At 36.0% G+C, this 16,792-nt stretch overlaps 1 protein-coding gene across 5 annotated transcripts in view; it reads right to left on the reverse strand.

Annotated features, from left to right (window-relative positions):
• LOC306879139 (SH3-containing GRB2-like protein 3-interacting protein 1) overlaps nt 1-16,792 on the reverse strand; it is a 137,478-nt gene that overhangs the window by 27,438 nt on the left and 93,248 nt on the right. For all 5 annotated transcript variants that reach the window (XM_079431879.1, XM_079431882.1, XM_079431881.1 and 2 more), the window contains 6 exons: nt 11,707-11,770; nt 10,465-10,489; nt 9,237-9,299; nt 9,046-9,103; nt 8,539-8,717; nt 1,154-1,165 (listed from right to left, as the gene is read on the reverse strand). In XM_079431879.1, coding sequence (XP_079288005.1) covers nt 1,154-1,165; nt 8,539-8,717; nt 9,046-9,103; nt 9,237-9,299; nt 10,465-10,489; nt 11,707-11,770 — 401 coding nt within the window. The remainder of the gene's footprint in view (nt 1-1,153; nt 1,166-8,538; nt 8,718-9,045; nt 9,104-9,236; nt 9,300-10,464; nt 10,490-11,706; nt 11,771-16,792) is intronic.

Below are 16,792 nucleotides of genomic sequence, written 5' to 3' on the forward strand. Positions count from 1 at the left end.
CAAAGTAGGGCGTCCAGAAGGAAGACCCTGTCGCGGTTTTTCTTTAAATCCAACAGGGTCAACCAAAGATGCCTCTCCACCGCCACCAGGGCTGCCACAGATCGCCTTGACAGTCTCCCTGGCAGCGCGGAGAGACAAATCAGCGGTTTTGCGGAGTTCACGGATGTCCTCCGCACTAAATCCCTCGCCCTCATCCAACTCCTTGAGCAGGCCAGCCTCAGTGTGGAGGTCGGGGAAAAAAAGGCAGGCTCCGATGTGGAGGTGAGTCTGAAACCGCAGAAAACGCTCGTATAACCCTCTCTGCGGTTCGACAAGCCACTCCACAAGCTCCTCATATTGGGGTGACAGAGTGGGTGCAACATGCTCAACGTATCCCATGTCAACCTCCTCGGAGGAAGACACGAGAAACGCTGATGCCGCTGCCCGAGGGAAAGTAACCGCAAGGCAGGCTTCCGAACTCGAGGAGCGGTCATGGGATCTGACAGGTGAGGATGGAGATAGAGACTCTCTCGTCTCCGATCCTTCCATCAGATCCCGATGCGAACCCCACGAGCGCCGTCCTCGCTATACCTCAGCGGAAGCGGGGCAGCGCCACGGGGAACGCCAAACACACTCAAGTTGTGTGTATCCCCCGCACACAAAAAACGTTTGCAGGGAGGAACACACAGCTCGTATTGCACTTCTCCCATATTCCAAGCCTTAAAATGGCTCTTCTTAGACATAGCTAAAGACAGACAACAGTAAATAAGACCGACAGAAACACAGAGCGTTAGCTGAATGACAGAAAGCTGATGCCGGTTTCACCGCACGTGCTTTTATACCAGCTGGTCATTACGTCACCTCACCCGTGACGTCCCTCCCATCCATTGGACAGATTTCATTGGTATTCAGAGCCGGTTACGCTGTAGGCGTTCCCCAAAGCGTCTCCTGACGTAGCTCGAGTTCCTGAAGAGGAACTGATACTGATTCTGACCTTTGCATTTCTATATGGAAATATCATTTACATGGAAGTATCATGTCTCTCTAGACATATACTCTTTTAACAAAGGTATCTTCAAAATTCAAAAGTTCTGCTTCTGTATGCTGTTTAAACCTAATCACAAAGTAGTTCAAGCACTTGGAGAACAGAAAAATAATGTTAAAAGACACTTACTGGACTACGCCTCTGTGACCAGCAAAAAGGAAGAGAGAAGAGACACCTGGTCAGAAAGTGATAAATCAGTAATACAGACTTCGATCAAAAGCAACCTCTGTTCCTAAATGTTTACCTTTATGATGTGCTTTAATATTGATTTTTATTCAAAGATTCTTTAATTTTGAGGCCCAAGGAAGGCAGTGACAAAGTTAACAAAATTAAGATTAATTAAAGAATTCAATCTGTTCATCACATAAGCCTATCATAAAGCTGGAGAAAATATGGAGCACAAGTCATATTGAGCACTTTTATAATACTTTTTATTGTCTTTTGTGTCCTTTTTTGAACCTTAAAAGTTCCAATTCAAAATTCAGCTTTTTGCTTTGAATGTCATGAAGGATATTTTTCAAGTAACTGTGAGGATAACATTCATATCACAATAAAGATCTCATCTTATGTTAGCGCTATTATAAATAATTTAGAAGTACTCTGCTTCAAAAGGCACTTTTCCAGTTTTCAGCATTTCTTGAAAATGGTATTTATGCATATATTGCCAACGTTGCACCTGTGCAGTGCTGCTCGTCTCAGCACTGTTTAGTCTTCAGAGAATCTAAAAGCATAGAAAGTATGTTCTGCTCACGAGTCACTTCAAAGAGATTACAAAGATACTGTATGTCAAACGAAAGAATGTTGGTCATGATACTCCTGGACCAAATTCACAGTTAAAATGCAAAAGAAATTACAAGAAAGTTAATTTTCTATTGACATTCACTCTAGCTGTGGACATCCATTCCTGCTCACTCCATTTTTCTTTTTTCCTATTATTCTCTTCTTCATAGCTGGATTAAGTCCAGGAACGAGGGCTCTGAGTTCAGTCTGGCTCGTGAGTTCTGAGTGATTAGGCTGATGTACCAGTGGCAAAGTCTAATCCTATAGACTGTAAGTAATGGTCACCACCAATCGAAGCCTGGAAAGACTGGCATGCAACCAAACACTTTAATGTAAGAGCTAGGCTGATGACTAAGGCTGCCCGCTCATTCAAATAATAAACAGTTCAAAATGTTTTAAGTGAAACATGCACAAACACCAGATGCAAAAGAACAAGATCAAAATTCATTGTTAATCTAAAAAAAAACAAAAATGTCCAAGCACATAAGCCCATTTTAATATACTGTTCAATGCTGGGTAATAATTTAATTGTAATCTGGATTTCATAATCAGATTCCAGAAATAAAGTACTTATAATTAGATTATATTACATTTTTAAATACTCATAATCAGATTACAGTTACTTTATTAATTATTACACGATTACATGTTATTTACACAATAGCAATACATTTCTCATAATTTATTGATTATAGCTAATGTTTATTTTAAATCCTTTTAAAAACACATTCAAAAAGTCATCTAGTAACTTTTTAAAATGTATTTTAATGTATTTAATTATACTTTATTAATTAATAATTTTAGAACTCCCTGCAGTTCCTTTACAAATACTGGTTTGGAAAACCATATTATTTCATTCTCTTATAATTTATAAATCAATATGGTACAATATTATCCTATTCAAATCAACGAGATAAACGGGTCAAAAGTTATCTAAAAGTAATCAAAAAGTAGTCTGATTATATTACTTAATTTTATTTAAAAAATACAAATCTTGAATCTTGCTGTGAAACTCTGAATTTATTTTGTATCCTGTCCATGCATAAACAAGTACACAGTATAGTCCCTACACATCTCTATGGTATGGAGCCATTTTAGTCTCAATAATAATTCACGCAAAAGACATGATGCACATGAGACTGAGAGAGGCATGCAGATCCATAGGCAAAGCTTTTATTAAAAGACATGGTCAAAAACAGGCATGGGTCAGGCAATTGCAAACAGGTATATTGAAGACAAGACAAAAGAGTAGTCTGTTAAACAGGCGTGGGTCAATCGACGCTGAACGTAATCCAAAGGGCGAGGAAAACGGGTAATCCAACAGACAGACTATAGTCCAGATGAGGGGCAAACAGAGTCCAAAACGGCATGTCAAAAGGATATCCAAGACAGGCAGGTGATCAGGAAACAGGCTACCAGGCAAAACCAAGACGCGACTAGACTAGAATATATATTCATAAATGACATTTCACAAGTGCAAAAGACAATTCACAGATGTACAACTGCGCACAAAAAGTTTTGAATGTTTAAAATTTACAAATTCATCATGGACTGTGAATTTGCAAATAATATTTTTGAGACTTTCTTGGCAGCGAACTCCTCCCACACGGGTCGCTCGTACTCTTTAGCCAATAAGATTTGAGCCTGTCAATCGACCAATCATAACCTGATGTGGGTGTATGAGGCACGTACCCTGGGTGTGCCTACCTGGCTGTTGCGTCGTCAGCACGAGACCACAGTTCAAGTCACGGTTAAGCAGATGTATGTGCAGTTGATCATTTCATTTCAGTTAACTAGCTTAGTTAAGGTGTATTGTTTTTATTTTTTAACATTGAATTAGGTTTCATGCATGTGAATTTGTTTACGCATGTGTGCATCATGTCTTTTGCGTGAAATATTATTGAGACTAAAATTGAGTCTATTATCTGTTTCAGCACCCACCAGTCCATCCCTAAAAACCCAAACTGACCTAAGATCAGTTCCTAATAGCTTATTAATCACAGAGCATGCAACCTTCACCATGCCAAATGGGAAACGTGAGAAGATGTCCCTCAAAAAGAGTAAGACAAAGTATAAACAGCTTACCGGACTATTCCTCTATATCAGCCAGTAGATAGAAACAGACAGACAGGTAGAGAGACAGAAGAGGGAGCATGATCTACATTAGTATAGTGCTGGTTAGCATGCACAAACACATTACATTACAGAGAAATTTCAAAGGAATGACATGGCAGAAATGTCTACAAACACAGATCAAAATATGATGCAACACTATGCAAACCCATTTTGTCAATTTTTCGGTGTCAGCCACAGATATCGCCTAAGCACACAATATAGCTCAGCTAATAAGGAGATCAGTGAAATGTGGCAACAGATCAAGATCTCAGTGAGTGACCCGAATGAACGTCTTTACTTGTAATTTAAATGAACATTGCTAAAACAATGGAAAACCACATGCTCATTTAACACATTCAAGGAATATTTCACCCCCCAAAAAATGTATTTTCATATGTGATTCCAAACCCATATGATTTTCATGTTTCCATTAAGCATATAGAATGATAAACACTAAAAAGTTATGCTCACTAAGACATTTAATCAAATATACAGTAATATTGTAACAATATAAAAATACAGCAATATTGTGAAATATTATTACAATTTAAAATTAAAAAAAAAAGTAATAACATTATCACAATTTATTCCAGTGATTGTAAAGTGCTCAAAAAATATTTCTTATTGTTATCAATGCTGAAAATAGTTTTGCTGCTTAATATTTTTGTGGAAATCGTAAAACATTTTTCTGAATTCTCTGATGAATAGAAAATTTTAAAGAACAGCATTTATTTGAAATAGAAATCTTTTGTAACATTATAAATGCCTTCACTGTCTCTTCTGATCAATTTAATGAATTCTTGTTTTTTTTCCTAATTAAATACATAAAATACTGACCGCAAGCTTTGGAATGGAAGTACAGAGTGGTGCATAATAATGCACCATATTTGAACTGAATGACAATTAAAAGTTCCTGCAAAGGGAGAATTTTTTTATCGCTTTCCCCTCATACAAAATGAATGCATGGCTTGAGAAAACGTATAATGTAGCATACAAGCCTTATGGCTTAATGGTGTTTTTAAATAGTTTGTTGAGCTCACTCTAGTATACAAAAAAAGTTGGACATTCTAACATATTTATTCCCATGGATTTAAATAGAGAGTTTGGAACAAGGTTAGACTGAGCAAATGACAAAATTTTGTTAGTTTGGGTGAACTTTTAAAAATCCCTCCAGCTTGCTACGTATCTACATTCTGTCACACAGCTTGGAATTAAGACTGTCGAATGATCAAACAAGTTCTGAGCATACAGTGTTTCCCATGTGTAGCTTTATTAATTCTTGTTGGATGACTGCCTATTTACAAGAGGCTTAATAAAGAAGAAAACTTTATCAATAAAACATGAATACCAGCTGGAACCCAGCACCTGGCCGAGAGGTGTGTTATATAAAGAACCCCCATGCCTTTGTGCTCTGTATTCGCTCGAATATAACTCCACCGTTACAGTTATCTCAGTGGCTGGATGCAATATCGCTTCTCTGACTACACAGGAGAAGTACAGTAGAGAATACAACAAGCTGAATGAATTATCACTCTACTCTTAAACAACGAGAGCACGATCTCTATTGTAGAGCTTCTGTTGTTCAACCTTTTTGCTCGCAATTTCTTCTGATGAGTATTCATGGCTAATCCATCACCATCGTTATACACACACGCACAGGTTGCCATGGCACAGGATGGGCATGTGACTGATGTTTAATTCATGAGTAAGGAATGCCAAGCGTTCCAGTATACTGGACAAAGTGGATTTCAGTCATAATAAGACTGCTTTAAAGTGTGTCATTTTTCCAAAATACAAAGAAAGTACAAGACATTAGGATGAACTCCCTAAACTCCCCTGGATTTATTTACATTTCCTGAATATGCAGCACTTTCCATTTATTTGAAAGGAATTAATACTTTTATTATTCAGCAAGGATGCATTAAATTGATCAAAAGTAAAGAATTATATTGTTACAGAATATTTATAATTTAAACAAATGCTATTTTTTTTATTTTGTATTCAAGGAATCCTGAAAAAAAAATAGTTTCTATAAAAATATAAAGAAGCACAACTGAAAACATTTATCCCAAACTTTAAGCAGTAATATACTAGATGCTTATCATAAATATAATTTTACTAGATGGAAACATAACAACTTTAATCTTTGTGGTGCTTTCAAAGCTCTATTTGCTTGAACATCCAGTCCCATTTGTGACTTCCGTCTGGAATAGTTTCTGACATAACACAACACTGCTATATAAAAAAAAATAAAAAGAATAACGATCCACTATGAGAATATCAGATCATAACTGTTACTTTATCATGGATTTATGAAGCCAGGACTAGAACTATTTTATACTACACATTCCACAACATGCACAATGCAATCAGTAAGCAATCAGTTCATAAAGCTGGCTACAGCTAAATAAACTGCACTTTTTTAGGGTTAAATGTGCTCAAGGTTCATAGTGGTTTAGTATTCATTCAGCATACTGTGAGAGCAATTCATAAATGTGCAGATTAAAATTTAACTTTGGAAATAAGAGCTAATGAAAACCCCAGAAAAGATAATTACTTTGTGACAGCTAAAGACCAATCTGAGTGCCAATTAATTTTAAGAACAAGGCAGAACAAGAAACACGCCAGTAGGTGGTCCTGAGGTGTAGATCAGAGTAAGATTGATTGAAAGCACATTGACGGAATGACATGTTTCTGCGTGTGTGAATAATTTAGCGTGCAAGTTCATCATGTGACAGGCTCTGGCCTGGATGCCTGTGCTCAGTCTGCAGGCCTGCCGCACCATGCAGTGGAGACATTGTTCCCAGTTTCCAAGCTGAATTATTGAGCGAGAACAGAGTGACACTTCAGTGCGAGACTCCACCTGAAACTCCCACTCACTCTGACTCCAGATAACAACAGTGAGTCAGATAAGACTCATCTACGCCATATCTCATCTGAATGACCTCCGTCAGATGAACTTCAGATGACTTCACTGGCAAAAAGTTTTTAAAAGTCAGTACTTCAGTACAGATAATCTTTTTTAACCGCACACACCATATGAACCAGATGTTCTCAGGATATTCTCTGTTGTGAGTTAAGGAATATTAAAATTATATAGTAAAATCTGATGGATGCTTGGGAAAATGTTATCAGCAAAGGCTGTATCCTCTGTCATCTGTATTTATTAACAGTGAAATTGTCATTTAAATAGCTGTTTTCTTTTTTAATATATTTTGAATTAATAAAAGTATTTATTCTTGTGATGGCACACCTGGATTTTCAGGAGACGTTCCTCGTCTTCAGCATCACATGATCCTTCAGAAATCTTTCTCAAGCAGATTTGGTGCTCAAGAAACATTTCATATCTTATCGATGTTGAACGCAGATGTTCTACATAATAGAAATCTCAAAACAACAGCATTTATTTTGAAATAGAAATCTTTTGTAATGTTGTAAATGACTTTACTGCCACTTTTGGCCAAATGTAATGCTTCCTTGTTGAATAAAAGAAAAATGTAATTTAATTTTAATATTGTTTTGTTAAAGGAGTCTGTTTTGAGCCAGTGGAGAATGAATAGATGTGCTGCCCACACAGACATATTCATCTCCTAAATGCTGTATATATAAGGCACACATAGACCTTTTTCAAGGTACATCCTAAAAAAATGTATTTAAAGCTCATAAAAAGAGCTTTAATTAATAGGATGCAGCTATGTTGACTGCTGAAATTCAAAAATGTTTTTAGGGAAATGGCAGGTAGGCGTTTTTGGACTATTAAAATGGCAGGCAGCTCCATCTGAATTGTTCACGCTGCTCTCGCTAGAAACAGCCTCCACACTGTGATAGCCGCATATTGACCACATACTACAAGCAACACTCCACAAAAAACAAGCCATTTGTACTGTAAGCCAAGTCTGGCTAGTGGCTTTTGTCATCATGTTACTATAAAATTGAGTTGACAAGGTTAATAAAGAACCTAAAGCACTTCCTCCATTTCACGAGATTCCTTGTAGTGCAAATAAAATCTGCAACAGTACAACAGGCTGTTTCCTCTCCTGACAGAAACATAAAGCACCAGTAAATTGGCACTCAAACATGCACTGAGAGTTACAGTCAATATCAGAAAAGGCAGGTATGAGCTTGACCCAATAGGCTAATTCACAACAATATGACAGCAAAAGAATTAACGTATACATTCACTGTATGGAATACTATACAGTGGAATATGGGTGGTGATGGCGCAGTGGATAAGATTGGTGTGAGAGACCCGGGTTCGAATCCACTGTGAGACACCAATGTGTCCCTGAGCAAGACACTTAACCCCCTAGTTGCTCCAGAGGCGTGCCACCTCTGACATATATAGCAATTGTAAGTCGCTTTGGATAAAAGCGTCAGCTAAATTAATAAATGTAAATGTAAATGTGGAATACTATATATGTACATTTAATGTACAAGCCTCACTCTACCATGGTACTTTCACAGTATCTTTTCATGAGGGATGTCAAAATAAGTACAAAATACAAAACCTTTAACACAAAACATAACAGAGACTATTGCCAAGTGATATTAAAGAACGAAAAGTGACAGGAAACAATATCATAAGCTTGGGATGCATGGGTAACATTGGCTGGACTCACCAGAGGCGAAGGAGACAGTGCTATGTTGCCTATGGAGACTTTTAATTCATCTACAGAGGGAGCTGCAATGTTAGACTCTGCTGGCAGCGGTCTGATTTTGATCTTAAACTTTTTGCGGTGGTCCTCCTCTTCTTCAGACTCACTAGAGGAGAAAAAGTGAGACTTTTCTTTGGGCGCTGGTGGAGAGCTGTTAAGGGACAGTTGTAAATTGCCATGATTACAACACAAGCTGAATTTTATAGAACTTAATGTAAGAAGAAAAAAAGTTATGTAAAGTTAGGAAAGCTGCAGTAGGTGGCTAAAACATTAGAAACATCTAAAACATTAGAAGCTAAAACATTAAAAACGCACTGAACAGACTGATGTGTCTATATCTGACAGCTTTGTTTTTATTCACCAAAAATATTCTTATAATTAAAAAAAAGAGAGAAATCAATGATTCAAAAATGTAATAATAGTATGTAATAACTAATGTAATAACTAATTTATGGCAAAATTAAAGGATATCTCCCTCTTCCTCTTCTGGCCTGATGCTATATCCTTCTTCATCTACCTCAGGCGAGTTCTGCAAAAGAAAAGTCAGTCTTTGTTACAGATGCAGTGGTATTTTTTCATAGTCTAAATTAAATAGCCATTAGTAGGCTTGAACTGCCATGATTTGCGGAGTATCATCAGGCTATTAAAAAAGATGTACTTACATATCTGTCCCAATCAATCTCCCCGTAGAAGCCATTTGGAGCTCCGTTGGTCTTTTTCTGTGGCTGAGCAAATCAAAACACAACTTTAGTAACATCACTCAGATTCACTGATTTCTAGATTAGATGAGTTTGGCCTATTTAGGGGTGCCGCTGGGGGAATCTACAGGTGCTAAGTGAGTATTCAGTTCTAGGATTAGACTTCAAGCTATAGAACTATGCTGTCTCTGTTTTCAGTACCGATTCACTCTCTTGGGGCTCCTGTGCCATGGACATCCATTATACAGAAAATAAAGACATCATTTGAATTAAAAAAACTTTTTCACCATGTCAGATTATTTATATTTCCAATAAGGCTTGACATACATACATGACATTACATCAACACTTATTACAAAGCCCTGCATAAAAATTATTTTACTGCTTTGCAAAACCTAAACATTACCTAATTTGATGACGCTGAGTTCAGAAAAGAAAAAGAACAAAACAAAATATTCCATCAAGCACAGTAAAAATAAGAATAAAAATGTATACACACCCACGCACGCACGCACACACACACATATATATATATGTATAGGGATAGTTCACCCAAAAATGAAAATTCTGTCTTACAGGTTTGGGAGCAGTAAAAATGTAAAAGTTTTACAAGGCAAAATAATTATTCATAGCGCATCATTTAACTTACTATCTGCAAATAAGTGGAAAAATATAAAAATAGGGCTGTCAATCTTTTAAAATACTGATTGACATTAACAGTTTTTGCATTAACATTTTTATAAACCGTTGTAGGTAAATATTTCACTTATTTATTTTCGATGACAAGGAAATTTAACCATACAAAAAAATGCAAATTACTCAAGTTTTGCTGAATCTCATCTGGGCTTATTTTATCGATAAATTACCCATAAAAATGTCTATCTTCATCATTACAAATGGGTGATAAATGATAAATGCGTGGTATGCAAGGGTCTTTTGTGTGTGAGTGTGTCTGTGTGTGTGCTGCAGCTCTAATTAGCTCCAATTAGCTCAGAATATTTCAATAAATAATTTCTCAGAAATCACAAAGAACAGAGTGAATTGAATACACACATTAACGATGTTAAACATTTGATTAATTGCATATGTTAATCATCAACTTTGGCAGCCCTAATTAAAACAAACATCAATTCAAATTCCAAAATAGTAAATCTGGCTCTTGAAACGATGCTGTAAGTTAAGAGGCACTTACTCCACCATCTCTGTCTGGTGACCCCCTAAAAACAGGGAAAACAAAAGAAAGAGACAAAGAGAGAGACAGAGAGGTCTTTAATACCCACTTAACATGCAAGCCTCTCTTTTTTCTCAACTCAAGCACAGAAGCAATTAGCCAGGCTTCGCTCTGAGGTACAGAAACACCTGTGTGAAGGGCCCCAAACAGACACACGCTCTCAAAACAGGCATCGTCTATAGCACCCTGAAGCAGGAGACAGGGATTCTAAGTGTGCAAGCAGCAAATGCTCCATTATGTTGATGGTTTTGTGAGAGAACTCCATCAGCCTGCCTTAGGAAGCGCTACTATTATAATAAATTCATTAATCCTGTAAGGTCTGACATATGAGATAATAGTCAAACAAATAATTTTTTTTGGAATGGAACAGTTTATTGAACCTTTAGACAAAATTTTATTCTGAGGCCCACATTAAGCAAAATATGTGATTTAGTGCAGATACTGATATTTATATGGCCATAAAGTAAGCTATAATTCTTACAACTTATAATGTCAATGAAATCTATAATAATACTACTGGCATAAATTGCATATAAATATCAGTTGTTACTCTATCCCCAGATTTCACAGACAAGGCTTAAGCCTAGTCCTAGACTAAAATGTAAGTCTGAGCTGTTTCAACTGAAATAAACTTGCTCTGACTGATCTTAAAATATATCAGTGCCTCTGTTTTGTCTCAAGATGCACACCAGTAATGTTTTTTTCTAAGCATGTTTAGAAAAATGACTTAAATGTCCTAATTGAACTATGTCCTAATCCTGGTTTAGTCTAAGCCCTGTCTGTGAAACCGGGCCTATATCTTCCAATAGTAGGTCTAAGTAAGATTATATTTAAAAGCTCTGTATATTTATTGTGGAGGACAAAAAAAAAAGATGTATTGATAATCAAGTAAACCTAGGAGTTCATCTTTAAATATTAATAACGATATAGAAGTTATACTTACTTTTGCTTTAAAAATCAGTAATGATTTAATAACAAAAAGGCACAATTACTATTACCTGAAGGGGACTATTTTACAATTATACTAAAAGGCATTTTACTTGCGAAAAAGTATAAACTACCAATCAGACATCAGAAAGCATAAGACTTTGAAAAACTGTTTTTTTTTTTCAGCAAGGTTTGATCATTAGAAATTTTCATATCAAATTCATACAGCAGGATTTATAGGTGTTGAATTCTGGTATATAAATTAGTGAAACTTACGTAGAGTCAGTGTCCTTTTCTTTCTTCCGTATACCGAAGGCCTTCCTGGTGCGTTTTTTCAATCCTGTGGTGTGGGGAGATATTGTTAGTTGTCTGATTTGATATGGCTCAAAAACACACAGTTCAGCCTCACAGACACATGGCATCTGATGAATTTACAAATGTGCTGTAACTGTGGGTGTGTGTATCTGTGTGCCTGTGTGTGTGAATGTAAGTGGGTGGATGTTTGTAAAGAGAGAATGTTGAAACGGCTCATGTCCAAAGTCCTTTGACATTTCAGATCAAAGAATGAACTGAATCCATTATTGAATCACACTGCTGACTGCTGATACAGAATCGATTTCAGCATCACCAACAACAAACAAAGCATTTGCATTAAGCACATTCATCAAAAGAGATGGACAGACAGACAGACAGACAGACAGACAGATAGATAGATAGATAGGCTTCACTTTACTGCATCAATTATACAATAATTCTTATTAAAGCAACTGTATTAAAGTTCTACATTCAAGAGCAGTGAGTGATTTCCCTCTTTGTGTTTTGTTGTTTTGTTAACTTTAAAGGGATAGTTCACCTAAAAATTAACATTTTGTCATCATTTACTCACTCTCAAGTTATTTTAAAACTGAATGAGTATCTTTCTTCTGTTGAACATGAAAGTCATTTTAAAGAATGACTTCCATAGTATTTTTTTTACTACTATCAAAGTCAATGGGGCTCAGCAACTTTGGTTACCCACATTCTTCAAAATATCTTCTTTTTTGTTCAGTACAAGAAAAGAAAAGAAATACAGGATTGGGACAACATGAGAGTGTGCGAATAATGATAGAATTGTACATTTTGGGTGAACAATCCCTTTAATGGCAAGCGGCATATTTAGCATATTTAGTACTATTAGTCTGCTGTCCCTTTAAGATCTGCATGCATCATTTATACATCTGTTTTCTTCTCAACTCTTTACTTTCACATTAGTCATAAGTTAACCAGCTGTGTTTAAATGTAAACCTTGTGTGTTTCTGACAATATTAGCGCAATCAAATGCAAAAGATAACTTAGTCCAGTAATCAGGTGCTGTTTGACAGGCTTTTTAGTGTGCGCACCTTTCAGGTGTACGCACTCAGAACAAAAACACAGAACAAAGCTTGAATGAAATGTTTAACTGCCAATGCTTTAAAGTACATGCAAATAATACAATTTTTGGATTGTGAATAAGTGCAGTGTCCCGTGAGTTAACATTTTATGTGAATGTATATCGTATTGTACAGTATATTGAACTGCAACTGATAGAATACTATGATATTTCTATAAAAGCAGATTGTAGAGGCATTTTAATCATCCACAATTAAAAATTGTGATATCGCACATCCCTACACTGGAGTAAAATTAATCATGGTCCCCATATAATTTAAATAGTCAAAACATCCTCAAACTCAATTTATATGAGGATATGAGGACATGATTGTGCAGCTATGGGGCCTGCGGGGCTCTGAGTCAGGCATCGATCCAGTCATGCCTCTGCAGCGACAGGGAGCTCCAACATGGCGGATGGCATTATTGATCTTTACTAAATATTTCCTAACACATCCACAGGCTCAAGCGCTGCTGTCTGGCTGAGAGCGAGAAGAGAGAGAGTCTATTTCTAAGAGCCATCAGAGAAAATTCCCAGACATTGCCTTTATGCATCTACTTTTTCTTTGCCTTACATGTTCCACTATTCTTTAAACATTTCTTCTAAGCAAACATTGTTTTGTCTAATTAAAAACATGCTAATCAATAATATAACTAAGGAGGAGCAATTGTAAAGGAAGTTCACAGTGGTGAGGATGAAGGGCGAAAAAGGGAAAAGAGACAAAATTTAACAAAAGGAAACTATTCTACTTTGGGGTTGTGCATGTAATGAAATGTACAAAATATACTAAATTTATATATACAAATCTCCAGAGGTAAAAGTGTTAGAGACTGATGTGAAAACAGAAGCTGACAGCTTTATTTGCAGATTTGCTCTGTAAAGGGAATAAAACAGGTCAAGCCAGGACTTGAAAATGGACTTGATCCAGGGCTTTTGAACACCTGACTGTTGAATGAGCTTTTGAGACAGGCTTTTTATTCATTTGGGTAAGACTCCTTTTAATTGTGCCACAATTACTATTACGTTTGTGTCTTGTGTTTGTAATTTCAATAAATAATTTTCTTAAAGATCTGTTGCTAGTATAAATAAATGCATTATATATTATTATATTAATGTTTATTTAAATATCTAAACATAATAAATTAAATATACATAAAATATTTTAAATTATATTTCAGTATTAATAAAAGTTAATTTTTTGAAAGAATTACAAAAAAAAAAAAAAACATTCTTCAAATAGGGTCCACCCAATAGAAATACTACAAAAATAAATAAATAAATAAGTTAACAGTTAAGGACATTCTCTTTATACTGTATACTTGAAAATTAATTACTGGTAGGTGTCAACTCTGTTTTAAATAATTTTCCCCTTTCAGAAGAATTCCGATATGAATCAGGCTTAGTTATATAATTGCATTTAGCATTATGATTGCATTAAGTGGACTATTACATAATCTGGATCTATGATATGATGCTACAGAAGCAATCTAGCAGTTTTGCCTTTGAGGGTGGAAAGATTAATCATATGTTTATATTTAAAGAGCTCTTGAAACAGGGTTGAAGCAATTAAGATTTTATGTAATTAGTGGTTAGTTTGTTTACACTATTTTAGGCAGAAAATAACTGCTTAAAATAGTCTTAGATTTACCCAATAAAGTCTTATATTGAAAGAGAAGTATCTTGTGTTTTGTTTTAACAAGTTAATGTCTTAAACTGCCGATCTTGTTACTGTGCTAATTAATAGTGTTTTCACAAAATTTTGGATTTTAATATCCATTGCAGAGTTGATGTTATACGGCTCATTCAATGAATCGCTGGCCGACTCAGTGATCAGCCGTAAAACAGCGATTCTGACCAAATTCCCTATATGATTAAAAATTATTCCCTTTGAGCTAAATTGACCTGTTTCCCTTACAGTATAGCATCAAATGATAGCAAAATGATAATTTGAAATATGTCACTAAATGCTTAGCAGCTCCATTGTACTTTGCAAAACATACTAGTTTTTGGTATTTTGTTGTTAAAGTGCAAGTCAAAAGAGTAGCTTTTAAAAAGCACTGCTGCATCATCTTTGGTTCACGTGGATCAAGCACATTTAGGCTTTAAATCTGAACCCTGACATATCACAATTTCACCTAAATCTACATACTGGCAAACAGAAAAGCAACTACAGTATATCAGTACAGTTTGGGATGCATTTGAGCAAGGTCTGATTACAGTCTCTGCAAACACACAAACCCCAGCGTGGTCACACTTTCCATATAAGCTAACCCCCATGAGATGCCTTAAATCCATTTTTTGACAAGAGGAATTTCTAAACACTGCATAACACTAATTAATGGCTATGAAAATAATAGTCTCTGTATGTAAGCATCATGACGGAAGTGGTAACTTGATTACCAGTAGCTAACTCATGGAGTGAAGGCCAAAGAAAATGACAGCGCTAACCGTCCAGACACACCACTTAAGCAAACAGGAAAAGAGAAGACAATATGTGAAAATAAAGATAGGTAGTATTTAGGGCTTTAGAGACTACAGATAAAAACAGTAGTGGTTAAAACCAACAAAGATTAATTGTCAGAGAAAATGCTGGTGAGACTGTAGGTGCCACAGAGCCTGCAATCTTCTGTAACATCAGTCCAACTCATGTTTCAAAAATATTAGTGTTCTTCTTTAGGCTATTATAGCCAAGAAAGTCTTCTAATATGCTGATTTAGTGCCCAAGAAACATTTCTTCTTATTAGCAATGTTGAAAACAGTTTTGGCTGCGCAATGTTTTGTGGAATCCTGATACACTGCTATTCAAAAGTTAGGGGTAAGACAGAAAATGGAAATTAACACTGATTCAGCAAGGATGCAGTAATTTACTTGAAAGTTGCAGTAAAGAGAAGATATTACAAATATTTTAAATAAATGTTGTTCTTTCTATATTTTTCATCAAAGAACCTTGAAAAAATGTACCACGGTTTCCACAAAAATATTAAGCAACAAAACCTCTAGTCAACATTCATAATAATAATAAATCTGCTGTGCTATCACATGCAGAAATTAATTACTTTATATATATATATATATATATATATATATATATATATATATATATATATATATATATATATATATATATATATATATATATATATATATGTGTGTGTGTGTTTGGTCTCGTTCTGTATCGCGTATCTTGTCAGTGTCGGCGCTTGCTTGGCCATTTGTTGTGAAAAAATAAGGAAAGTCTGTTCAAGCGCCAGCAGAAAACATTGTAACGTTAAAGAAATACTCTTGAGAGAAGCAGTCTTTATCAGCGGAAGTTAAAAACAGCTCGTAAGTGTATTTACTTGTCTCATTAGTGTTTTGCGCAATTGTCGTTGCTAGGAAACGCTTGTTTTGTTTACTGTGTGGAGACGTGCTGATATCGCGTTTGGTCTTGTTCTGTCTCGTGTATCTTGTCAGTGTCGGCGCTTGCTTGGCCATTTGTTGTGAAAACATAAGAAAAGTGTGTCAAGCTAAATTGTTTTGACGGGTATAAAAAAGCTTAGTTGACTGCGGCAGCCGTTGTGTGAAGACCGAAGAGTGTAAAGACCATCGACTCTACTGTGCAAAGGAAATAATGCAGCGTTCCAAGCAACCCGTAACCCGTGTTATTCCAACCTTCTACCCATGAAAGTGCACTGGAACGGCAGTCAAACCCGTGAATTCCCACCCGTGAACTCGTACTAGGTCGACGTACTCCCAGTTCCGAGCTCTGACGTCACATAGCCCGCGAAACAACAATGGATGCCCCTACGGATGCGGTGTTTATGCAAGTGGTACACGGTGAGAAACAGACTTTAGGACAATATAACGCCATGCTGGTTTGTTTACATCTAGCTACCACAATTCCTTGCACTCAGGCAGTTTGGGGTGACTTGCCTGGAACGCTACAAAGTCATGAGTATATATATATATATATAT

This window comes from Barbus barbus (genome assembly GCF_936440315.1).
Source record: "Barbus barbus genome assembly, chromosome: 13".
Lineage (NCBI taxonomy): Eukaryota > Metazoa > Chordata > Actinopteri > Cypriniformes > Cyprinidae > Barbus > Barbus barbus.